The sequence below is a fragment of the Acipenser ruthenus genome, chromosome 44 (genome assembly GCF_902713425.1).
Source record: "Acipenser ruthenus chromosome 44, fAciRut3.2 maternal haplotype, whole genome shotgun sequence".
Lineage (NCBI taxonomy): Eukaryota > Metazoa > Chordata > Actinopteri > Acipenseriformes > Acipenseridae > Acipenser > Acipenser ruthenus.
This window is the reverse complement of record NC_081232.1, coordinates 2,205,001-2,232,071: the sequence shown is the minus strand read 5'-3', so window position 1 is coordinate 2,232,071 and position 27,071 is coordinate 2,205,001. Positions and strand designations below refer to the sequence as shown.

The 27,071-nt window shown below is 43.4% G+C and overlaps 2 protein-coding genes across 2 annotated transcripts in view; one reads left to right on the top strand and one right to left on the bottom strand.

The window, feature by feature from the left end:
• LOC117399050 (tectonic-3-like) overlaps positions 1 to 11,404 on the top strand; it is a 32,360-nt gene extending 20,956 nt beyond the window's left edge. Inside the window, exons 12-14 of the mRNA XM_059012473.1 lie at positions 2,723 to 2,882; positions 9,753 to 9,893; positions 10,113 to 11,404. Of these exons, the coding sequence (XP_058868456.1) occupies positions 2,723 to 2,882; positions 9,753 to 9,893; positions 10,113 to 10,331 (520 nt within the window). The 3' untranslated portion in view covers positions 10,332 to 11,404. The remainder of the gene's footprint in view (positions 1 to 2,722; positions 2,883 to 9,752; positions 9,894 to 10,112) is intronic.
• On the bottom strand, positions 11,169 to 24,555 carry tufm (Tu translation elongation factor, mitochondrial). Its single transcript, XM_059012474.1, has 10 exons — positions 24,468 to 24,555; positions 23,473 to 23,519; positions 22,441 to 22,600; positions 20,480 to 20,646; positions 20,074 to 20,343; positions 19,846 to 19,978; positions 19,635 to 19,739; positions 18,746 to 18,897; positions 16,902 to 17,021; positions 11,169 to 11,867 (listed from the first exon to the last, which is right to left on the bottom strand). Exons 1-10 carry the CDS (start codon positions 24,505 to 24,507, stop codon positions 11,697 to 11,699), a joined length of 1,365 nt encoding a protein of 454 aa, XP_058868457.1. The 5' UTR covers positions 24,508 to 24,555; the 3' UTR covers positions 11,169 to 11,696.
• Positions 24,556 to 27,071: the final 2,516 nt, after the last annotated feature.

Genomic DNA, 27,071 nt, shown 5'->3' with positions numbered 1-27,071 from the left:
TGATTTAAATGTATTTGTTTATTTTTAGAACGGGGTCTCCCCCTCCGCCCCTGTGCAGTGTGTTATTTTGTATTTGTTTTGTGTTATGATTTAGTTATTGTATTTACATGACGGTGAAGCGCTGCATGTTTTGTTATTGTTTTGTTTAGGGACGGCGTAGCCGAATGTTTGTTTATATTTGTTTAGTAGCGTGGATGGGTAGCCACATCCACAGTAATTTAAAAATAACTCGTGCAGAAGGTGGCCATCTCCCGAATTAATTAGGTGATTTAATTTGTTGCTAATCGGGAGATGGTCACCTGCATAAAAGCCTGCAGCTCGCTGCACTCTGGGTGGGTGTTAGAGAGGAGAGAGCGAGCATCGAGAGAAAACGAAACTAAAACGTAAAGGATCAGTGAAGGCTTTTGCCCCGCCTGATCGTGTATTTTGTGTTCGTGATTATTTTTGTTTACCTTTTTTATTTCGCTCTGTGAGCAAGTTTCTTTTTGTTTAAACCTTTTATTTATTTTTGTATTTGAATAAACGGCGCTCCGCGTCTTTATTATTTAAAACTGCAGACTTGGTGTCAGTATTTGTCCCGTCCCTGCTTCTGTCTGACGTCACCGCCCAGCCATCCTGCCACAGTGGAATTCAGATTTTTCTTGACGTTCTTTCAGTTTTGTAACTGCTGAACCCCAGATTTATAAGGGACGTGTGTGTAACCTGTCAAGTTTCTCAGATTATTATTATTATCATTATTATTATTATTATTATTATTATTATTATTATTACACCGTGTAACAATTTTTTTTTGTTTGTTTGTTTCTGGGTAGTAAGTGTTATTTCCTAATTGCTTATGCCTCAAAAGTATAGAAAATGGCTATTATTCCCCACAAACTTTGCTTTTGTGACCAGGACAGTGATATTTTGAAATTTACCTATTTTCCAGAACATTCCAGATAGATTCAGTGCTGAGTAAACTTGGAGTAACTTCTAGAACTTTCTAGGACTTTCCAGTAATATAAATAGTAGTATAAATACAGGGGCCTTAAGCCCACCAGTTCAGTTTAGTTCCAGCTGCCTAAGTGGATACATATCTGCATTTTTCTGAGATGGCATCAAGAGGCTGCAAGCATCCGGCAGAGCATTTTGAGACTTCAAAATGGTGGCATTCCTGATGGGTCTCCAAGGCGGTTTTACCAAGTTTCCCTGCTATCTTTGCCTTTGGGACAGCAGGGACACCAAGGCGCACTACCACAGGCGGGACTGGCCACAGCGGACCGAGTTCTCTGTGGGGAGGAACGTCGTCAAGTGGGAGCCACTGGTGGACCCCCGGAAGGTGCTGATGCCACCAATGCACATCAAATTGGGCCTTATGAAACAATTTGTCAGAGCTCTAGATAAGGAGTCGGCAGCCTTCAAGTACTTTCAAGACTTCTTCCCTAAGCTGTCTGAGGCAAAGGTCAAAGCCGGTGTCTTCGTCGGACCACAGATAAAGAAGATCCTGGAGTGCAATGAATTCCCCAAGAAGCTCACTAGTAAGAAGAAAGCGGCTTGGAACAGCTTTGTCGCAGTGGTTCGGGGCTTCCTGGGCAATCACAAGCCCGAAAACTATGTGGAGCTGGTTGAGACTCTGGTGAAGAACTACGGCACAATGGGCTGTCGGATGTCCCTCAAAGTCCATATCCTTAATGCTCATCTTGATAAATTCAAGGAGAACATGGGAGCGTACTCGGAGGAGCAAGGCGAGCGCTTCCACCAGGATATACTGGACTTTGAACGCCGCTACCAAGGACAGTATAACGAGAACATGATGGGAGACTACATTTGGGGGCTGATTCGTGAAAGTGATTTACAGTATAATCGTAAATCTCGAAAAACTACTCACTTCTAAATCTTTTGTAGTCATTTTATATTACTTTAGTATAAATACATGTTAATTTGGATTCATATGTTGTTTTTTTCTGACTTTATGTGAACGAAAAGACACAAATTCGCCCGTTTTCTCATTGGAAATAGGTAAATTTCAAAATATCACTGTCCTGGTCACAAAAGCAAAGTTTGTGGGGAATAATAGCCATTTTCTGTACTTTTGAGGCATAAGCAATTAGGAAATAACACTTCCTACCCAGGAACAAAAATTGTGTTACATAGTGTTATTATTATTATTTTTTAATATAGCGTTTAAATATACAAAAATATGTAAATATGGTAAATAGCAAACTAGGTTAGCAACACTTTAAAATTGAAAAAAAAAAACTCAAAACCAAAAGTGTTTCACGAAATTTGGAAGAGTGGTCCCTAAGGTTCTTACAGCAATACTAACATATTAGGACCCGTATCCCTACAGGGTAAAGGGTTGGGCTGAAGTTTGAATAAAGCTCATCACTTACCCCTCATGAGTTAGGTGCTCCTGGTATTTTTGCCCCTCAAGCCCTATTCGTTACGAGTCGAACAAGGTGCTACACATGATGGTAGCGTCTAAGTTGAGCCCAGCATGATGTTTTCTGGTAAGGGTCACAGCTCAAAGGGGAAATAAATAAATAAATAACAAGATTAGCATTTCTGAACTCAGCGGGCCTGAAAACCCCCTTTTGAATTTTTCTAGCAAAATCTGAGACGGTTTGCAAAAAGTTCTGGTTAAGTTGTTATGGAATAATCAATCAATCAATCAATCAATCAACCAACGAATCGATCAGTCACGCAATCAATTCATTCCCTCCCTCTTCCCTCCCTCTGTCAGCTCGGTTTTTCAGAACTGTTCTCAGTTTCGCTCTGAGCTCTACAGAATTCTCAGAGGGGTCACGACCCCTCAGGACATTGCCATGGTGAGGAACGCCCGCCCGGGAGAAGACTCTGATTGGACGAGAGTCATCCAAGAAGACTGCCCCGCTCCTGACCAGGTAACCAATCAGAGCTCGGTGTGTGTGTGTGTGTGTGTGTGTGTGTGTGAGTGTGACTGACCTATGTGAGATTCTGTCTGTCATTGTGTGTATAGGTGTACATCTGTCAGTCTGAGTGTCTGTGTCAGCGACAATGTCTGTGTGTGTGTGTGTGTGTGTGTGTGTGTCATTCTGAAGGGTCGTTCGCATTGACGCGGTACGGCTGGCATGGGCGTTTTTTTTTTTCCCCATGTAGTTAACCTCAGTGTTCACACAGGACGCGGGGCGGCAGTGCGGACATTTTATTTTAGCCCCTGAAGCGAACTTTTCAGTTTCTGCGTTGTATCAACCAATGAGAACACAGAAGCAAGTGGTGTCGGCGCATCTCTCCCATCCTCTGGCTAAATACCCAGAATTACACAATCCTGAAAATGGAAAATATAAATATAGTGAACACCGAGACATCGGGGCTTTAATATCTGATAATCTGGGACTATTTACGTCCCAAACTGCGGTTTTCTTCTAAATAACCCCACATTTCCGAAACGATTAGTCGATGTCTGATTTTAATCATAATTTGATACATCAATTCAATTTTAAAAGCTAAAGCAAAATGTCAAAAAGCTTAAATCGCTATATAGGCTGTTTAGCTGGCGGATGTGGTCCAGGCTATCGCAATGACAGGGGCAAAAATAAAGGTCATTCAGGGAGGGAGTGCAGTACACGGAGACTCAGGATACACAGGGGATTAAAAACACCAGAATGGATTTGATTTTCACATTTGTAGTTCTTTGGTATTGTGTTATGGGCAAACCCTGAAACTGGGCAATTCGCGGATTGCCCAGTCAAAGTCCAGAAGGAATCTCACAGATCTTTCATTTAAAGTTTAAGGGACAGACACAGAGCTATGAATTGAAGCGCTTGTTTGACCTGCCTACCTGAGTAGCGTCACTCACTCACTCACTCATCTCATTCATAAAAACTACACAGGAAGTCAGGTTTCAGAAAATAGGCATTAAAATCTAGATATGTATTACGTACTTAACTTACACTCTCAGCCACTGCACTGAGTTCGCTCTCCAACTCTTAGATAGCTTGTCATAAACACTGTCAAACGTGAATCAGCTAATCATTCATGTTCCACCCAGTAACTGCATCCATCTCTCTGATTGGACAGTTCAATACAACTCCTTATTATTACTGGTTATTAGGTTAATAATAATACTGTCCTTTTTATAATTGAATGTGAAGCAGCCAATTATAGCGCTAGGGGAAGGGTCTTGGTAATTACATTTACGCATCAAGGGTAGGGACTTCGTTTAGTTCAGCAGCAAATCTCCAAACACTCTGAGACTTCATGACAGAACCCAGAGCCTGAGTCTGAATGGAAAACCCGGAGGTCAGGCAGGTCTGCCTGTCACTCAGAACAGGAATGAAAGAACCGAGGGAGTGATTCAGACTCTGCCCGAGAAGCAGTGGGCAGCCCAAAATAAATTATTTTAAGTTTTGCCCAAAGTCAGCAGGCAAATCGCGAATCGCCCCGGGCAGTCCGTGAAACGCTCGCATTTCGGGGTTTGCCTGTAATATCATATATACAGCGCTGAGAAAGTTTGTGAACCCCAATGATAATCATGGAAATTCCATAGTTTTACCAGATAGCCTTCTTGAATATCCAATAGGGTTTATTTTAACCAATTCCATGTCTTTTGAAACAAAATGATGTATGAATTAGACAAACAATGAGTAATTAAGATTCAGGGTATGTGAAAAAGTAAGTGACCCCCTGGTTTTATTAGATCATTTAAGGGGATAATTAGAGTCAGGTGTTTAAATAATTAGGTAGATCTTCAGAGGTGAGTTTGGGAGGCCCCACCCTATATAAAGATCAGAAACTTTGAGTTTGGTCTTCACCATACAGGTGTGTGGAAACACGTCATGCCACGATCAAATTAAATCTCTGAGGACCTCCGAAAAACAGTTATTGATGCTCATCAGTCTAGAAAGGGTTACAAAACCATTTCTAAGAATTTGGGGCTCCACCAATCCATTGTCAGACAGATTGTCTACAAAATGGAGAAAGTTCAAGACCACAGTCACTCTACCCAGGAGCGGTCATCCTACCAAAATCTATCCAAGAACAAACCGGAAAATCATCAAGGAAGTCACAAAGAACCCCAGAGTAACATCCAAGGATCTGCAGGCCACTCTCGACTTGGCTAATGTGAGTGTTCATGACTCAACTATCAGAAAATGACTGAACAAGAATGGTGTTCATGGAAGGATAGCCGGGAGGAAACCACTGCTCTCTAAAAAGAACATTGCTGCCCGTCTGAAGTTCGCCAAAGAGCACATAGATGATCCACATGACTTCTGGAACAATGTTCTCTGGACAGACGAGTCAAAGGTAGAACTTTTTGGCCTTAATGAGAAACGTTATGTTTGGCGAAAACCAAACACTGCGTTCGAACAGAAAAACCTCATCCCAACCGTCAAGCATGGTGGTGGGAGTGTGATGGTTTGGGGCTGCTTTGCTGCCTCAGGACCTGGACGGCTTGCCATCATTGACACAACCATGAATTCTGCATTGTATCAGAAGATTCTAGAGGAGAATGTCAGGCCAGCCGTCCGTGAGCTGAAGCTGAACCGAAAGTGGGTCATGCAGCAAGACAATGATCCTAAACATACAAAGGCATGTCGTATGCAGACAGGCTAAAATAATTGAATCTATTCAGTCTTGAACAAAGAAGACTACGCGGTGATCTGATTCAAGCATTCAAAATCCTAAAAGGTATGGACAGTGTTGACCCAGGGGACTTCTTTGACCTGAAAAAAGAAACAAGGACCAGGGGTCACAAATGGAGATTAGATAGAGGGGCATTCAAAACAGAAAATAGGAGGCACTTTTTTACACAGAGAATTGTGAGGGTCTGGAACCAACTCCCCAGTAATGTTGTTGAAGCTGACACCGTGGGATCCTTCAAGAAGCTGCTTGATGAGATTCTGGGATCAATAAGCTACTAACAACCAAACAAGCAAGATGGGCTGAATGGCCTCCTCTCGTTTGTAACCTTTTCTTATGTTCTTAAACATTTTTGAAGAGCACAGCAGAGCCTATAGATATCAGCAGGACTTGGGAATGAATGTAGCACACAACGAGGGGTGATATCCATTTTATTAGTATGATTGTAACCGAGGCCCGTGTCTCATAGCTGACTACGGGCTTAGTATTGAAGTTATCTGGGTTTGTGTTATCACTGACAGGATGTTATGTTGTTTTTTACGATTTAGTTCCTGAGAAGGATAGTCGCCGCAGTTGTTGTTGTTGTTGTTGTTGATACTTGCCGCTTGCTGTGTTATTGTTTTCTGTAAAACATTGATAGTCTGTCCGTTAAGAAAAGGCTTCATGCAAAGCTTGTTTTAACGTGGTCCTTTTTACGCCGGGGTGAGACCCGCACTTACAACTGTATTGTCATATTTTCTACATGCTTTCAAGTCTCAGATTTAATGAATCGAAACCCGGGTAGTAACATGACTAGAGCAGCGGAGACTGCAACACAAACACTCCCCACCGTAGACACAGTGCTGCCTCACCTGAAACAAGAACAAACACTCCCCACCGCAGACACGGTGCTGCCTCACCTGAAACAACCAGAACAAACACTCCCCACCGCAGACACGGTGCTGCCTCACCTGAAACAACCAGAACAAACACTCCCCACCGCAGACACGGTGCTGCCTCACCTGAAACAACCAGAACAAACACTCCCCACCGCAGACACGGTGCTGCCTCACCTGAAACAACCAGAACAAACACTCCCCACCGCAGACACGGTGCTGCCTCACCTGAAACAACCAGAACAAACACTCCCCACCGCAGACACGGTGCTGCCTCACCTGAAACAACCAGAACAAACACTCCCCACCGCAGACACGGTGCTGACTCACCTGAAACAAGAACAAACACTCCCCACCGCAGACACGGTGCTGCCTCACCTGAAACACGAACAAACACTCCCCACCGCAGACACGGTGCTGCCTCACCTGAAACAAGAACAAACACTCCCCACCGCAGACACGGTGCTGCCTCACCTGAAACAACCAGAACAAACACTCCCCACCGCAGACACGGTGCTGCCTCACCTGAAACAAGAACAAACACTCCCCACCGCAGACACGGTGCTGCCTCACCTGAAACACGAACAAACACTCCCCACCGCAGACACGGTGCTGCCTTACCTGAAACAACCAGAACAAACACTCCCCACCGCAGACACGGTGCTGCCTCACCTGAAACAACCAGAACAAACACTCCCCACCGCAGACACGGTGCTGACTCACCTGAAACAAGAACAAACACTCCCCACCGCAGACACGGTGCTGCCTCACCTGAAACACGAACAAACACTCCCCACCGCAGACACGGTGCTGCCTCACCTGAAACAACCAGAACAAACACTCCCCACCGCAGACACGGTGCTGCCTCACCTGAAACAACCAGAACAAACACTCCCCACCGCAGACACGGTGCTGCCTCACCTGAAACAAGAACAAACACTCCCCACCGCAGACACGGTGCTGCCTCACCTGAAACAACCAGAACAAACACTCCCCACCGCAGACACGGTGCTGACTCACCTGAAACAACCAGAACAAACACTCCCCACCGCAGACACGGTGCTGCCTCACCTGAAACAAGAACAAACACTCCCCACCGCAGACACGGTGCTGCCTCACCTGAAACAAGAACAAACACTCCCCACCGCAGACACGGTGCTGACTCACCTGAAACAAGAACAAACACTCCCCACCGCAGACACAGTGCTGCCTCACCTGAAACAAGAACAAACACTCCCCACCGCAGACACGGTGCTGCCTCACCTGAAACAACCAGAACAAACACTCCCCACCGCAGACACAGTGCTGCCTCACCTGAAACAAGAACAAACACTCCCCACCGCAGACACGGTGCTGCCTCACCTGAAACAACCAGAACAAACACTCCCCACCGCAGACACAGTGCTGCCTCACCTGAAACAAGAACAAACACTCCCCACCGCAGACACAGTGCTGCCTCACCTGAAACAAGAACAAACACTCCCCACCGCAGACACGGTGCTGCCTCACCTGAAACAACCAGAACAAACACTCCCCACCGCAGACACAGTGCTGCCTCACCTGAAACAAGAACACCTTTAAAGCAATTAAGAAATGCTTAGGTCAGGGGTTTCGTCCTTTTTATTTTTTATTGTTTTATTTTTTTTGGCCTGTACCCCTGTGTCTGGAGCTTTCAGCTCAATGCCCCTTTACAATGCTCGCTCTATGGAATGATACCACAGTTATATGAATAATCTGATTCAACACTTTTTTTTTCCACATTTATTTAATATATCATTTATGTCATTTATGAGGTATTATTTTTATTTTAGTAAATGTAACACATTTTCACAGAACAACCATTCTTTCGGGCCACTGTCATCACATACCTGAAAACCCAAGACAGCTGAGCTGTGTTTTAGAACATAAGAACATAAGAAAGTTTACAAACGAGAGGAGGCCATTCGGCCCATCTTGCTCGTTTGGTTGTTAGTAGCTTACTTATGCCGTCGTCGTCACAAATCGGAGAAAGTAATTCCACATGATGTCTGTTTGAGGAATTGGTGCCTTCATCGTGCCCTCTGAATGCCAGTTCTTGCTGCCAAGGTAAACAACAGAATCAATCAAGCGTTCAAGACCCTGTTGATTCTTTCTTGCTTGCTCATTGTGATGTATTGTATCCCTACACTTCTGCTCATCCAGTTGAACATCAATCCGGGTTCGTCCAGTTGTTTTGAGTGTCACAGTGGCTCGCATGTGACTTTGGGAACGCTCATGTTTTTGTGGTGACTTGGTTAGACATCGTAGATTGCTGTAGCCAGTGCTTTTCCATATCGCCTTTTCTGTACCGAACAAAATACAGTTCCAGCAGTATACTTTTTTTTAATTGACAGCTACCAGCAAGCCATGGATACCTTCCCTTCCTGTGTCAGTTCGGGTATTTGTGGTGTATACCTCCATTTGTTTTCTGAGAAAGTTCTTGAAAATTGATTCGTAACAAAATTCACTACAGTGTCTCAGCATTTTTTTGTTTTTATTTGTAAAAAGCAATTTGAAATGTTACTTTTGAAGTTCTCAATATAATTTCAACAACGCTCTATAAGCAATATTTGCATGAAATTCAGCTACTCTTACACCTTACCCAGCATATTTGTTCCACCTCTGCTCACTAATAATTGGACAACTGTAAAAACAGGTCGAGCTTTTGACTTTCCCATTGGTTAAACTCCCAATTATGTCCCGCCTCTGCTTGCCAATGATTGGACACCTGCATAACAAGGGGCAGATCTTTGACTCTCCCATTGGTTAAGCCTACTAAAACCATCAACTAACTATTCATGTCCTGCCTCAGCTCACTTATGATTGGACTGCCGGAGAGAAAATGCAGATCTTCTATTGGTTGATTTTATTTTATAAACAAAAATAAAATTCTGCATGCTTTTAAATTGTAAAAAAAAATGAATCTGCGATCATCTCTTTAGTTGATTAATTGGTCTGATTTAATCTGTTAATCGGAGCAGCCCTAATTAATATATGCTTTGAATTTGGTCCATTTTTTCCTGCTCACTCTCTGCTAAAATCTGCAGTCTTGCCGTGTGTGGCGCCTCGAGTCAGTATTCACGCTGCGTTCAGGGTGAACAACTAAAATCCTCTTGCCGCCTGCAGTGTCCGTGCCGCGTCGTGTGAATGAGCCTTGAGTGTCTGTATGTCTGTCAGTCTGTCTGTATCTGTGTCAGTCTGTCTGTGTGTGTCTGTATAATGTTCAATCTTTACTAAAGCAGTCTCTTCTCTCTCCAGGCTGCAGAGTCCTGTGTTTCGGGGTGCCTCGTCCCCATCTCTCTGTCTTTCCGGTTCCTCTGGGCTCAGAGGGGGCTCCTGACCCACCCCCAGGGACAAATCCTGGGGGCAAAATCCAGCATGAGGTGCACCTTACTGCAGGTGGGTGTTTCCTATTTCAATACAATCCAAAGTCAGTCTCTTCAGTGTCAATTTAATGGCAAACGTTTCCACTAGAAGTCTTTCTCAGTCTTTTCATTGAATTTATTAAGTTCTGAAATGTTTATGACTGAGTGTTTAATAGTTCTGGATGGTATGGTTTGATTGAGTGCATTTCTGTTGCTGTTTTAAATAAAGGTCCTTTTTGTTGTCGTTTGCCAGTGTACTGCCCGTCCTGTTACCCTGACAGCAGAAGTCTCGTTCGTTGACACCACTGTCTACCCAGAATCCCCCAGGGGTCAGCCCAAACCTGATTGGAAGCTTCCCTTTGATTTCTTCTATCCAATCAGAGCTGCAGTGAGCCGGGCTGACAGGCAGGGGGCAGCATGGAGCTGTTTGTGCATCACCATTGTAACATCACTAAACCTGCTGTGGAACTGACACTGTGATTTTATGTATTAGTTAATATGATCAGTCAGTCGTCTCTCACATCCGTTAAACTTTAACATAGTGGTAGGGCTTTTCATGGTGAAACATGGCTTATTCATGATGTTTATTAGAGCAGAAAAAATAGCATTGTCTCATTCAAAATGGATAATTTTCTCCAGTTATTATACAACAAATGTTCCTAAAATACTGAAATATCCACATTCTTTAAAGACGTTCTATTTTATCCATCAGTGAATTAGCAAACAAATCAAAAACATAAATAAGTAAAAATAACAACCGTCCTGGACAGAGTGGTCTTTAACAGAAGTATTTCCAATCTTCAATGCAGCAGCTGCTGTTTTTTTCGTTGAAGACATGGTAAAGAAATTACACAGCTCTGTGCAGTGTGTTCAAACTAAACCGACTGCCAGCTTCCTAAATGCAGTGGAACAGGTAGGGAGTCAGTAAGGCAAACCTTCCTGTGAAACTCAATCAGGTGCCCATTATAATCCTACCCCCCTCTGTGGAAGAACTACCCCATGGAACAAATGTGTTTCTACAGCATCAGATTTGAAACACACCGCACTCCTCACTATGTGTATATTGTAAAATAACTTGACCTGTGAAAGCTAATGAGGGGCTTCATTTTTATACATGGATTGGTTACTTTTTACAAAACACAAAGACAAGAGTTTTTTTTATATATTTTTATTTTTACAAATCATTTCAACTGTTCCATTTGCAGTTCTGACCCTCAAAAGACAGACAGACGCTCAGAGAGAACAATATTTTATCACTTAATTTGTCTTCACACTGTACCAGGATTAATACCGCATGCTGTAAAAAATATTTTAAATAAAGCTTTATACATTTAACAGAGCAGATGGTTTCCATTTTATTTTAATTAAATTATGTTTTGAGAAAACCCAGCCAAAGTAGGGGGAAAGGAATTGTAAAAACTACAGCTCCCAGCATGCCCCACACTGACAGTAACACTGAGGGGTGATGGGAGATGTAGCTCTTTAAAGGGGGAAGGGAATCCAACAGTCCTAGCCATTCAAAGAAGTGCTACTAAATCAAAACATTTAAACAAATCTGAAACTACAACTCCCAGCATGCCCCACAAGCTAGCAGCAACAGCAAGTGAGGATGGGAGCTGTAGTTCCTTTTACGCACACAGGTGTTACCAAATACCCTATGCAAGCTATAGACATCAAGAATAAACTGACATTGGCTGGGCTTTATTTATTCATAATGCAGTCAAAGACAGTGTGTCGAAGCATCGCTCCCTAACCCTAAACACACTCTGTCCAGCCCCCCACCCCCCCCCCTCCTCTCTGCTGTACAGTCCTTGTGAATCGAGGGAGAGGTCACTGTTTAACCCCAGTTGATCTGGTCCTCCTGTGTAGCGGTCAGTATGTCAGTGACCAGTCCAGTCCCGATGGTTTTGTTCCCGTCTCTCAGTGTGAAGCGCTGCCCTTTCTCCAGAACCATGGGCTGTCTGAGAGTGAGAGTGAGGGAGGTGTCCTCCCCTGGCATCACCATCTCCTAGAGAGAGAGAGAGAGAAACACAAGAAAGTTTACAAACGAGAGGAGGCCATTCAGCCCATCTTGCTTGTTTGGTTGTTAGTAGCTTATTGATCCCAGAATCTCATCAAGCAGCTTCTTGAAGGATCCCAGGGTGTCAGCTTCAACAGCATTACTGGGGAGTCATATACTGTATATACACAGAGATAGAGAGTGACCGTCATATACTGTATATACACAGATAGACAGTCATACTGTATACACAGAGTCATATACTGTATATACACAGATAGACAGTCATACTGTATACACATACAGAGTCATATACTGTATATACACAGAGATAGAGAGACAGTCATATTGTATAGTGTTCTGCAGTATATCATGATATTAAAATCCTATGACAATATCGGGGTAAAATAAAAATATCAGAGTATCACAGTTGAAACAAAACTCTGGAATTGTGTGCTTTAAAAACAATATGAACTAAGTGGACTAATTTCCACTTAGTGGAAGAGACCAACTACCCTGCGTGCTCTGGGAACTGCAGCGGTCATGTCGAACGCTGGAGAGAAGCTTGATGTGGAACTATTTGGGATTTCAGCCAGATCACAATAGAAATCTGGTTGAGGGGACAGTCAAAAGGAGGAAATGCCACCAATTTATTGAAACATCTTTCATATATATATATTTAAATTTAAACAGCAAGCATTCCACCATGCTGTAGCATTATTAACTGTGTATTAGCCTCTTATGCACTTGCAAAAAAAATAATTTGGCAGCCATTTAACATGTAATGAACTTAATATCCAAAGTATCGCGATAGTATTGAATATCATGATACTGTGCATGGGATCACATCGAGGCTCCCTAAATGAGGTATGGCAAAACACTAACACACAGAGAGAGAGAGAGAGAGAGAGAGAGAGAGAGAGAGAGAGAGAGAGAGAGAGAGAGAGAGAGAGAGAGAGAGAGAGAGAGAGAGAGAGAGAGAGAGAGAGAGAGAGAGAGAGAGAGAGAGAGAGAGAGAGAGAGAGAGAGAGAGAGAGAGTCATATACTGTATATACACAGAGAGAGACAGAACAAACACACAGGAGAAATGAAATGTCTTAATTTGTGATTTACAATTGAATATAAAGCTGTGTGAACAACACAAGGTGAAGATCACTAAAATAGAGATATTCGAGAGTAAGGAAAGGAAGACATGGCAGGGAACAGGGCGACCCTGGGGCAAACAGGCAAGCGCATTCACATTGCCAGTTTCAACCCGGGGCAAACTCACCCCTGCCAGAGACTAGGGTTAATTTTCAACCCAGGGCGAAATGTTCGCCTCAGGTTGAAAAATGAAATGTGAATGCAACAGGGTTATGCTCGCCTCGGGTTGAAAACGCGCATATGTATCAGCAGTATCTTAATGATATGATACGAGGCTCACGATACGATCCAGTCAATTCAGCACGAAACATAAAAACCACACAACTGTCTCATTTGCTTGTGCAAGTGTTTGCAATAACACTGGTCAAGCACTTTTGGTCAAATGAGCTTCATGACCTGTTTTGCTTTTGTTTCCTGTTTATTCTTTAAAATACACTTCTTTAAAAAGAAATTACAAGTCAGGGCTCCAGACACAGTTGTTGCCTTAGGAGCAAGTAATGTCTGTACTCGCACGTTTGTTGCCTCATTCTGCTGAATGGTTCATCTATGCAGCTGATGACTGCACTGAACTCAGCATGTTTATATTTATGTCTGGAATTTGTGACAGCACCTTTGATTGTGTAGTGTAACATGGGAAACAGCATGCTGCAGCTCTGACTGTGTAGTGTAACAGCATGCTGCAGCTCTGACTGTGTAGCGGAGCAGCATACTGCAGCTCTGACTGTGTAGTGTAACAGCGTGCTGCAGCTCTGACTGTGTAGTGTAACAGCATGCTGCAGCTCTGACTGTGTAGTGTAGCAGCATGCTGCAGCTCTGACTGTGTAGTGTAACAGCATGCTGCAGCTCTGACTGTGTAGTGTAGCAGCGTGCTGCAGCTCTGACTGTGTAGTGTAGCAGCGTGCTGCAGCTCTGACTGTAGTGTAACAGCATGCTGCAGCTCTGACTGTGTAGTGTAGCAGCATGCTGCAGCTCTGACTGTGTAGTGTAGCAGCATGCTGCAGCTCTGACTGTGTAGTGTAGCAGCATGCTGCAGCTCTGACTGTGTAGCGGAGCAGCATACTGCAGCTCTGACTGTGTAGTGTAGCAGCGTGCTGCAGCTCTGACTGTAGTGTAACAGCATGCTGCAGCTCTGACTGTGTAGTGTAACAGCATGCTGCAGCTCTGACTGTGTAGTGTAGCAGCGTGCTGCAGCTCTGACTGTGTAGTGTAGCAGCGTGCTGCAGCTCTGACTGTGTAGTGTAGCAGCGTGCTGCAGCTCTGACTGTGTAGTGTAACAGCATGCTGCAGCTCTGACTGTGTAGTGTAGCAGCGTGCTGCAGCTCTGACTGTAGTGTAACAGCATGCTGCAGCTCTGACTGTGTAGTGTAGCAGCATGCTGCAGCTCTGACTGTGTAGTGTAACAGCATGCTGCAGCTCTGACTGTGTAGCGGAGCAGCATACTGCAGCTCTGACTGTGTAGTGTAACAGCGTGCTGCAGCTCTGACTGTGTAGTGTAGCAGCGTGCTGCAGCTCTGACTGTGTAGTGGAGCAGCATGCTGCAGCTCTGACTGTGTAGTGTAGCAGCGTGCTGCAGCTCTGACTGTGTAGTGGAGCAGCATGCTGCAGCTCTGACTGTGTAGTGTAACAGCGTGCTGCAGCTCTGACTGTGTAGTGTAACAGCGTGCTGCAGCTCTGACTGTGTAGTGGAGCAGCATGCTGCAGCTCTGACTGTGTAGCGGAGCAGCATGCTGCAGCTCTGACTGTGTAGTGGAGCAGCATGCTGCAGCTCTGACTGTAGTGTAGCAGCATGCTGCAGCTCTGACTGTGTAGTGTAGCAGCGTGCTGCAGCTCTGACTGTGTAGTGGAGCAGCATGCTGCAGCTCTGACTGTGTAGTGTAACAGCGTGCTGCAGCTCTGACTGTGTAGTGTAACAGCGTGCTGCAGCTCTGACTGTGTAGTGGAGCAGCATGCTGCAGCTCTGACTGTGTAGCGGAGCAGCATGCTGCAGCTCTGACTGTGTAGTGGAGCAGCATGCTGCAGCTCTGACTGTAGTGTAGCAGCATGCTGCAGCTCTGACTGTGTAGTGGAGCAGCATGCTGCAGCTCTGACTGTGTAGTGGAGCAGCATGCTGCAGCTCTGACTGTGTAGTGGAGCAGCATGCTGCAGCTCTGACTGTGTAGTGTAACAGCGTGCTGCAGCTCTGACTGTGTAGCGGAGCAGCATGCTGCAGCTCTGACTGTGTAGTGGAGCAGCATGCTGCAGCTCTGACTGTAGTGTAACATGATAAACAGCAGCAGCCCCTCGGAGATCTGAGCCCTCCCACAAAAACATCAGACACAACAAACCAGAAAACACAGGAACCCAATCATAGGGAGTTCCACCTCAGCTACTACCAAGCACTCAAACGCTACACATACCTCCTGAGAAAGAGCAGCGGATCGTGTGTCCAAACAACTTAACCAAACTGAAGAATAACTGATCTGAACTCTTTTTGGGAATTATTAAAAAAAATCTAAACACCCCAGAAAAATAACTTAGCGATCCAAAACGGCAGTATTTGGAAAAATTATTTTGAAAAAAAAAAGCATCTAAAATTCAGAACAAACTACAATACTTAAAACTAGCATTAAAAATAGTCAAAGCCCAATAGACACCCCAATCACAATAGAGGGGGGGATACATTCCTACCTCTATTGAATTATTCCTTATCATGATTTACTTTTTATACTGATGTTCATAACATTTATATACTGTACTTGTATTATTATTATTATTATTTATTTCTTAGCAGACGCCCTTATCCAGGGCAACTTCCAATTGTTACAAGATATCACATTATTTTTACATACAATTACCCATTTATACAGTTGGGTTTTTACTGGAGCAATCTAGGTAAAGTACCTTGCTCAAGGGTACAGCAGCAGTGTCCCCCACCTGGGATTGAACCCACGACCCTCCGGTCAAGAGTCCAGAGCCCTAACCACTACTCCATACTGTAACTGCTTTGGCAATACCACTAATGAGAGAGGCAGTCATATAGTACGCACAGACACACACACTAATAAACTACAAACACAACAGACACACACACAAATAAACTACAAACAACGCAGACACACACACTAATAAACTACAAACACAACAGACACACACACAAATAAACTACAAACACACACACTAATAAACTACAAACACAACAGACACACACACACAAATAAACTACAAACGCAGACACACACACAAATAAACTACAAACACAACACTGACACACACACTAATAAACTACAAACAACGCAGACACACACACTAATAAACTACAAACACAAGACACACACACACTAATAAACTACAAACGCAGACACACACACACTAATAAACTACAAATACAACGCAGACACACACACTAATAAACTACAAACACAAGACACACACACACTAATAAACTACAAACGCAGACACACACACACACTAATAAACTACAAATACAACGCAGACACACACACTAATAAACTACAAACAACGCAGACACACACACTAATAAACTACAAACACAAGACACACACACACTAATAAACTACAAACGCAGACACACACACACTAATAAACTACAAATACAACGCAGACACACACACTAATAAACTACAAACACAAGACACACACACACTAATAAACTACAAATACAACGCAGACACACACACTAATAAACTACAAACAACGCAGACACACACACTAAAACTACAGACAACGAGACACACACACAAATAAACTACAAACACAACGCAGACACACACCCTGACACACACACACACACACTGACACACAGACTCTCCCAGTTGTATGAGAGTTGCAGTTGTAATCTGGCGCAGTCAGCAGGATCTGTATTAATGATGTTAGTGCAGACCCCCCCCCCCGTCCCTCACCTTGCTCTGGGGCAGCTCCACTCGGCAGGCCATGTCCCAGGTGAGAGAGAACATGACGGGCATGAAGTTCGAGACGAAGGGCTTGTGCCTCCCGCCCTCCTCCTTACTGAGAACATACACCTGAGAGGGAAAGCGAGAGAGAGATTAACCATTTACTAGAAACCACATCCCCCACAATCCCGCAGTGCAGGCCCGCAATGCGCTTCTATAGGGCGACTGTTGCTAGGTGGTTCCAAATATGCGAGTCTTTAGTAAAAGCAATTAGTGCGTTTTAAAACATCTGTAAAATTGTATAGTATAAAATCAAACTATAGCTAGTAAACAGCACGGTGCAGCGTTTTGCGGTAGACTGTAACACCGTTCAGAAAGACAAAACTGAAAAATGCAGTCCGAACACCCTTGTCATCCGTCAGCCATATCGGGAAAAAAATCAACAATTCAAGGATGGAAATAAGATGCCCATTCACAGCAATTTGAGCCATTACAGATTTTATGGTGACCTTCGCGATAAAAACTTTATTTTGCTCTTTCTCTGCCAGCCGTCGCTCAGTTTGTTTTTTTCTTGTGATACTTTGTATTCCTTATGATTTTTTGACCTGCCAGCCTACCTACAGCAAGCAGGGTGAGATCTACCCACTAGCTTTTTTTAAATCTGCTGCTGAATTATAAGTATTTTTTTGTGTGTGAATGGCCATTCCGTTTGGGTTTTTTTCTGTGACGAACCTATTCTATTATACTACTGTAGCAGGGCGATTGTCCTGCACGTGTGTATTTAGTGTTGGTATAATTTGTATGGGGAAATTGGGTTTATTGTGTGTTGTTTTGGAGTTGATTTGTTTAATTACATTATTGTTTAAAGACGGGCGCTCGATTGAGACGCTGCCTGCTAGGCTTGGTTGAGGGGAAGGGCAGCAAGTGATTGGCTGTGCTGGACCTCAAGACCTGGGCGGGTCTTGATCGAGTGTCTGTCAGTTCAAAAGCATCTGCGGGAGATGGCTCGGGGCGACTGCAACGCCATGCCAGAGGGGAGCGGTGTATACTCGGGAGGAGAGGGTCCGGTCTGCAGGAACGACAGCTACGCAACCCTGAGACTGCAAGCGGTGCTTGTGAAGGCAATGCCCAGCCAAGGCCGTATGAAGCAGCAGGAGTCATTGTATGAATACCGGCTCATCAGTAGGTTAGTTTAGGGGACAGTGATCCCATGTGATGTATAGCGAGGGTTACGTAGGAACATTGTAAATTAAAAAAAAAACAAAAAACTAAATGTTGGCTTTTTTAGTCGTTTTTCTTTTCAACACAAGCTGAACTATAACATTTCAAACAGATTTAATGTTTTCATTAATTATTAATGATAATGTAAATAAAATCCTAAATATTTTGATTTATTCTAATTCAATAAAAAGGCACTTAGTAATATCTCCCTGAGAGAAAATGCAGCAACTAGACCTACATTCTGCAGTAGTCATTACAGTACTATCTGCTCAGAATAACTTAAAGGAAGTCGTTCCCCCCCGAGCGATAACGACCGCTAGCAAGTGAAGCGGCACGAGAGGCAGCGCTTTCTTACAGTTAAAATCACGGTCGTGTACGGTGGCTGAGAGGTGCAAAAATAGTTTTTTCACGCGTTCCCATGAAGCCGTGCTATTTCAATGTAATTTTTAAAATATATACATATATATTTTGTTTGTTTAACCTGATGTTGTGGTAATGTCCTCGTGCCTAATTCGGTTTTTTCTCTGAACTCCGCGATTTCGTCCGTGTTCTCCAGCGGATTTCATAGGGCCCTACGTGTGTGTGTGTCGGTGTGAAGCACTGTGGGTAGTGTAGTTCCTCAGCTTGTTTACCTGGGCTTGTACTTTCTGGTGGGGTTTGATGGACCCTGGTTTTGACATCACCATGCCCCTCCTCATGTCCTCTCTCTTCAGGCCCCTCACCAGCGCTCCAAGATTGTCACCAGCCTCAGCCCTGTCAAGGTGCTGGTGGAACATCTCGATACCTGGCAAGGTCGTTTACATGGTTAAGTAAGAACAGTTAAACAGCACAGCTAGTGTGACAAATTCCTCCGCTGTTTAATTCAGGCTTATGAACAAACTTTGTGTGGGTAGCTGTGTGTAGCTGTGTGGATAGCTGTGAGCAGCTGTGTGGATAGCCCTGTGGATAGTTGTGAGCAGCTGTGTGGATAGCTGTGAGCAGCTGTGTGGATAGCTGTGAGCAGCTGTGTGGATAGCCCTTTGAGTAGCTGTGTGGATAGCTGTGTGGCGAGCCCTGTGAGTGGCTGTGTGGATAGCTGTGGGGAAAGCTGTGAGTAGCTGTGTGGATAGCTGTAGCGGGTAGCTGTATGGATAGCTGTAGCAGGTAGCTGTGTGGATAGCTGTAGCGGGTAGCTGTGTGGATAGCTGTGTTGATAGCTGTGAGTAGCTGTGTGGGTAGCTGTAGCAGGTAGCTGTGTGGATAGCTGTAGCAGGTAGCTGTGTGGATAGCTGTAGCGGGTAGCTGTGTGGATAGCTGTAGCAGGTAGCTGTGTGGATAGCTGTAGCAGGTAGCTGTGTGGATAGCTGTAGCAGGTAGCTGTGTGGATAGCTGTAGCGGGTAGCTGTGTGGATAGCTGTAGCGGGTAGCTGTGTGGATAGCTGTGTTGATAGCTGTGAGTAGCTGTGTGGGTAGCTGTGTTGATAGCTGTGAGTAGCTGTGTGGGTAGCTGTGCGGAGCCCAGCAGCGCTGCGATCGTCTCACCCGTCACGACGGATTTGAAGGCGCGGTTGTGCCCCACGAACTCGCAGTCGTCGCCCTTCTTAATCACCCCCCTCTCGAGGGTCCCCGTCACCACCGTGCCGCGACCTGCAGGGGGCAGCACAGGGTTACAAACACACAATCACACCGACCTGCAGAGACACACTGCTGTGCAATCACACACAAGGACAGCAATCACACACACTGGTCTCACCGGGGATGGAGTACACAGCCTCGATGGGCAGCAGGAAGGGCTTGTCCAGCTCCCTCTTCGGCAGAGGGACGTAGTTGTCAACAACTTCCAGCAGCTTCATGATCGAATCGACCCCGATCTCAGGACTGCGATTCTGACATAAGAATATTCATTAGACTCCTCACCTCTCTCCAGTGCACACAATGCTGACCCCACTATCACAGGTGTTTTTTCCCCCTCTCCCCTCACCTCCAGTGCACACAATGCTGACCCCACTATCACGGGTGTTTTCTCGCCCTCGTATCCGAACTCGCTCAGCAGCTCTCTGATCTCCAGCTCCACCAGCTCCAGCATCTCTTTATCGTCCACGGCGTCGGCCTTGTTCACGAACACAACCACGTGTTCCACGCCGATCTGACGGGCCAATAGGAGGTGCTCCCTCGTCTGCGGCATCTGCCCGTCCGTCGCCGCGACAACCAGGATACAGCCATCCAATTGGGCGGTGCCCGTGATCATGTTCTGAGGGGAGCAGACACACACACAAAAAAAAAAACATGACAAAGTGGAAACTGACTCCATGTGGCGGACTCTGAGCCGGAGCCCTGCTCTAGTCTATGGGAGAGTTTGAGCCAAGATGGCTGCCACAGGCTCTCACCTTCACGTAGTCCGCGTGACCGGGGCAGTCTGTGTGTGCGTAGTGTCGGTTGGCCGTGCTGTATTCCACGTGCGAGGCGTTGATGGTGATTCCTCGCGCTTTCTCCTCCGGTGCGTTGTCAATGTCCTCATACTTCTTATAGCGAGCGCCGCCCGCCTCGGCCAGCACTGAGAGAACACAGACGAAATCAACACAGTTGTACGGTATTGCAGTGTGTCTCTGTATTGTACAGTATTGCAGCGTGTCTCTGTATTGTACAGTATTGCAGCGTGTGTCTGTATTGTACAGTATTGCAGCGTGTCTCTGTATTGTACAGTATTGCAGCGTGTGTCTGTATTGTACAGTACTGCAGCGTGTCTCTGTATTGTACAGTATTGCAGTGTACAGTATTGCAGCGTGTCTCTGTATTGTACAGTATTGCAGTGTGTCTCTGTATTGTACAGTATTGCAGTGTGTCTCTGTATTGTACAGTATTGCAGTGTGTCTCTGTATTGTACAGTATTGCAGTGTGTCTCTGTATCGTACAGTATTGCAGTGTGTCTCTGTATCGTACAGTATTGCAGTGTGTCTCTGTATCGTACAGTATTGCAGTGTGTCTGTATTGTACAGTATTGCAGTGTACAGTATTGCAGCGTGTCTCTGTATTGTACAGTATTGCAGTGTGTCTGTATTGTACGGTATTGCAGAGTGTCTGTATTGTACAGTATTGCAGTGTACAGTATTGCAGTGTGTCTCTGTATTGTACAGTATTGCAGTGTGTCTCTGTATTGTACAGTATTGCAGTGTGTCTATTGTACAGTATTGCAGCGTGTCTATTGTACAGTATTGCAGTGTGTCTCTGTATTGTACAGTATTGCAGTGTGTCTCTGTATTGTACAGTATTGCAGTGTGTCTCTGTATTGTACAGTATTGCAGTGTGTCTCTGTATCGTACAGTATTGCAGTGTGTCTGTATTGTACGGTATTGCAGTGTGTAGTATTGCAGCGTGTCTCTGTATTGTACAGTATTGCAGTGTGTCTCTGTATTGTACAGTATTGCAGTGTGTCTGTATTGTACAGTATTGCAGTTTGTCTCTGTATTGTACAGTATTGCAGTGTGTCTCTGTATTGTACGGTATTGCAGTGTGTCTGTATTGTACAGTATTGCAGAGTGTCTATTGTACAGTATTGCAGTGTGTCTCTGTATTGTACAGTATTGCAGTGTGTCTCTGTATTGTACGGTATTGCAGTGTCTCTGTATTGTACGGTATTGCAGTGTGTCTGTATTGTACAGTATTGCAGTGTGTCTCTGTATTGTACAGTATTGCAGTGTGTCTCTGTATTGTACAGTATTGCAGTGTGTCTGTATTGTACAGTATTGCAGTGTGTCTCTGTATTGTACAGTATTGCAGTGTGTCTCTGTATTGTACAGTATTGCAGTGTGTCTGTATTGTACAGTATTGCAGTGTACAGTATTGCAGCGTGTCTCTGTATTGTACAGTATTGCAGTGTGTCTCTGTATTGTACAGTATTGCAGCGTGTCTCTGTATTGTACAGTATTGCAACGTGTCTCTGTATTGTACAGTATTGCAGTGTGTCTATTGTACAGTATTGCAGTGTATCGTACAGTATTGCAGTGTGTCTATCGTACAGTATTGCAGTGTGTCTATCGTACAGTATTGCAGTGTGTCTATCGTACAGTATTGCAGTGTGTCTGTATTGTACAGTATTGCAGTGTGTCTATCGTACAGTATTGCAGAGTGTGTCTGTATTGTACAGTATTGCAGTGTGTCTATTGTACAGTATTGCAGCGTGTCTATTGTACAGTATTGCAGTGTCTCTGTATTGTACAGTATTGCAGCGTGTCTCTGTATTGTACAGTATTGCAGCGTGTCTCTGTATTGTACAGTATTGCAGCGTGTCTCTATTGTACAGTATTGCAGCGTGTCTCTGTATTGTACAGTATTGCAGCGTGTCTCTCACCCTTAGTAATAGCCGCGGTAAGTGTGGTTTTGCCGTGGTCCACGTGTCCGATGGTTCCGATGTTCACATGGGGTTTGTCTCGTGCGAACGTCTTCTTTGCTTCGACAGCATAGCGTCGCACGAGCACAGGAGCCGCACACAAACCGGAGGGCAACACGGCCTGCAGGACAAACAAACAGCTCCTTCAATCTAACCTGCCTTCAAACTCAGCTCATTCCTGACCTGCTGCGTCATTTTTGTTCTTTATGTGCTAAAATCAATGAACAGTAAACCAGTGCTGCACGAATCAATTATTGGGATGGAGCTCTCCGCAGAAATCAGGTGCTGACAGTCAGGTGAGGGTCGCTGGAGTCGATCGGGCTGATTCACCATTCCAGTGAAAAACAGCTGCTAGCGTTTGTGATGATCGCTGCTTTCCTTTGACTGTTTCTTAACTCATTTGAGTGACCTGCCCCTTTGTTATAAAAAAAATAAAATGTCTACAGTATGTTTCTGTATTTATACCTGCGATTACTGCTTGGTTATTTTGAACAGAGTAAACATATTAATGCAGCATCATTGTAACTGTGTATTTGATATTACTGCAGCATCACTGTAACTGTGTAATTGATATTACTGCAGCATCACTGTAACTGTGTATTTGATATTACTGCAGCATCACTGTAACTGTGTAATTGATATTACTGCAGCATCACTGTAACTGTAATTGATATTACTGCAGCATCACTGTAACTGTAATTGATATTACTGCAGCATCACTGTAACTGTAATTGATATTACTGCAGCATCACTGTAACTGTGTAATTGATATTACTGCAGCATCACTGTAACTGTGTAATTGATATTACTGCAGCATCACTGTAACTGTGTAATTGATATTACTGCAGCATCACTGTAACTGTGTAATTGATATTACTGCAGCATCACTGTAACTGTGTAATTCTAATTTCAGAAAACAATTCTGCATTAATTGAGCCAAGGTTTGGCTCACATGGCCTGCAGCGCCCCCTTGCCCTCAAGGCTGGTACTCACCGGTCTGAAGGAGCTTCTGAGCAGACCTGCAACAGAGCTGCGGAGAGCTGGAGAGGGAGATGAGAAAGAGGGGTGAGAAGGGAGAAGGTAAGGGGAGAAAGAGAGGGGAAGATGAAAAGGATGTGAAGAGAAAAAAATCACATTGTTGACTATTGTTCTTTTGGAATATCTAACATTTTAATGTAGAAATACTTGAAACTTAACGCACACAGCTACCTCTCTCTCTCTCTATATATATATATATACATATATAAAAATCTAACCCACATAAAAAAAAAAAAACATTGAAATATTGAAAGCAGCAAATTAGTGAAGTCCTACTGTACAATTTCCTGTTAATATATTTGACTGTTGGAATATTCAGTACTCTTGGATGTACAGTGTATGTGTTTTATATACACACACAATTTGAACAAGGACGTATAGTGCAAAACATATTGATAATAGATTTTTTTTTATTTTATCAATCATTCACATTTGTGTACCTGCACTAACTTTTTCTTTTCGATTACATATATAAAAACAGCAATGATCGGTGGAGCCCTGTATTACGTTTATCGAATGTACTTATATTTTCAGCTAGGGAAAGCCAAACGTATAAATTAGACCCTAAAATTATTTTATCCGAGTCAGAGAGCAGAACAGCAACGATCATTCATTATAAACAACCGGAAGATGAGGACGGCAGTGAGACACCGCGGCGCTAATTGTATAATAGTCTGCATGGACACTTCCTCGCAATACTGAAGCAGAAGCGCGGTGCTTATAGACAGCGATGTAATATAATTATTATAAAACAGATTTAAAGCACACAGAAATATCGTGTGACCTCTATAGCTAGCAATACTGTACAGTATAGTGCGGCGAAGCATATTCATTCCAGTTCCGCCGTTTCTACCTCACCACACAAGTACTTCGTTTTTCCTTGTCTACTGATTGTGTTATTATTTTTTACTGCTTTTGTTATTTTTATTTGTAAAGTCGATTTCGCTCACCGTCGCTTGCACACGCACGGGCAACTACGAACGCCGCCATCTTGGAGGTGTAAGCTAGGACGAGGAAGTGACGTCCTTAACACGCGCACCGAGCCGCCGGAACCCTTTTTTTTTTGGCTCCAAGAAATTCATCATTTTTTTTACTTTAATTAAATCTTAAATTGTTGCAAAAATAACACATTTAATGCACAAAACCTTTTTGCACACTGTAGTTATACCTCATTTCAAACACACATATGTATATTACATTTGTACATACAATATTATCTGATTTTACAGCATTTTGTATGGATTTATTTATTTTGTAGATGAGTATACATACACGCTCATAATTAAAAACTGCAGATTGTGTTTTTTTATTTTTTTGTTTGCGTAATAATAAATTGGTGCACTGAGGGCGAACATGTGGCACGTGTGGTTTTTTTGGGGGTTTTTTTGGAGCGCATTCCATCTACAGCTTTAGATGATTAGCGCCCTCTGTCTGTTCTCATTAGTCTTAGTTTGTCATCTATAACATTCCTTTTCCTATTAAAATATTCAGTTATTATCTTTTCTGTTTCTGGCTTCCCTTCCTCTTTTCCTTTTCCCAACAAGCTGCTAACGCTTAGGTCATATACCCCCCGTGTTAACCAACTTCCTCTTCAAGCTCTTTAGTTGTTCTTCAAATCTATCACACTTTATTACATAATGCACAGCCGTGTCTGAATTTTTACACTTCTCACATCAATCATTGATGTGTTTCTCGAATCTACATAAATGACCAGAGTAGATGTCCGATCCTTATCCCATCCAAAGATCTTTCTTCTTTCCTGCTCAACTTACCCAGCTATTATTAACCTCTTTGTGAATATTATAACAAACCCTTCATGATACACTATTAGCCCATAGTTTACTAAACTCCCATTTCCTGAGATCCCAGAGGAATCGCCACATCAGTCTCCTCCCTTTTTAACCCATTGTTTGCTGCCAGATCTACCATTCCAGAATGCCCAGGAATCCATATTAACCTAACTTCAATCCCCTTTATTGTTCAATCCTTGTATCTGAATTATCTCAAAAAGGATCTCTTTCCTATTAACAATCTCCTTTTATACCACTAAGCACACTTATTGAGTCTGTAAATATGACTGCTTCCTTCGGATTTAATTCCACTATTTTAATTATAGTAAATAAAATAGCTACCATTTCTGCTACATAAACTGATAAATGGTCAGACAGCCTATCTGTTTTACAGATATCCAGTTCTGGTATGCTGTACCACTCTTCCTGTTTTTAGATCCTTGGATCCATCTGTAAATATACACCTCTTTACTCTTATCCTGTACAAAAGCTTGACTCTTTGTTTTCAATTCCCCTCCTTTTTTCACTTGCTCACTCAAGTCTGTACAGCATATTGGTTTGTCCACCAACCATTCTGGTAACACATTCAAATTACCATTTTTTACTAAATTCAGGTTCTCAGTTCCTATCTCCATTATCCATTTCTGCATCCAAAAACCCAATGTTCCCCCATTTGTCCCCCAAATCTCCTTTTTATAGTGATCTACCTTCCATGCTTTTCCTAGGAAGAAATGCTAAATGTAGAAAATCAACTTTAATCCCATATTTAATGCTTAATAATTTCCTCCTTCATTGCAGTGGCATCTCATGTACCAAAACCTGCAGAGCATTAACTGCAGCGGATTTCATAGCTCTTACACACACCCTTAGCATGAATATTATCCGATTTTCTCATCTTGCTTTTTCATGTTCCCACTAGTATCTGACTTCCATAATCTACTACACTCCTTATTAATCCTCTGCATATCGTCATCATACTAGATTTATTCGCTCCCCAACTCGTCCCTGAAATATTTCTTAGAATATTAGCCTTCCTTTGCATTTTTCTATTATGGTATTTATCTGTTTTTTCCAACTCAACTTTTTATGAAACCACACTCCCAGGTATCTGAATTCTTCCACTTCTTTAGGTATAAAATACTTAAACTCCCCTGCTCTCTCCTCCTATGTGAAAACAAGAAGACCTCACACTTTGTTATTGATATTTTAAGCCCCCATTGATTAGACCTCTTTTCCAGAATAGATATTGCCACCTGCAATTCCCTCCTAACTATTTTAATGTGTGTCTTTTATAAATAACCCCAGCATCAGCAAACAAACCCACAGCTACATTAGCTCTATTAAAATATCATTAATATCTAATCATTCATCGTTATATTAAATAGCAATGGGCTGATAACACGTCATTGAGGAGTTCCATATTGAATCTCAAACCTTTCAGAGACTTCCCCTTAATTTTCACTTGAAGTCCTCTTTTCTTCAGAAAATCTCTGATCCATCAAAGAGTCCTCCCCTTTATTCCCAATGTTGTTATTTTATATATTAAACCTTCTTTCCAAAGCATATCATAAGCCTTCTCTATGTCAATGAATACTGACCCACCGCCTCATTCACACTAATGCCTCCTTAACTTCTGTAGATAATCTTACTCTTTACAATGCATTAGTAAGACATCTAGAATATTGTGTTCAGTTCTGGTCACCTCGCTACAAAAAGGATATTGCTGCTCTAGAAAGAGTGCAAAGAAGAGCGACTAGAATGGCA

Bases quoted from the DNA above. Each gene is read 5' to 3' on its own strand.
- tufm (XM_059012474.1), bottom strand. From the start codon at position 24,507: ATGGCGGCGTTCGTAGTTGCCCGTGCGTGTGCAAGCGACG. The intron at 23,520-24,467 runs GTGAGCGAAATC...CTCCCTCTCCAG, and splicing joins CCGTGCGTGTGCAAGCGACG to CTCTCCGCAGCTCTGTTGCA. The intron at 19,979-20,073 runs GTGAGGGGAGAG...TTCTTATGTCAG, and splicing joins CAGCATTGTGTGCACTGGAG to AATCGCAGTCCTGAGATCGG.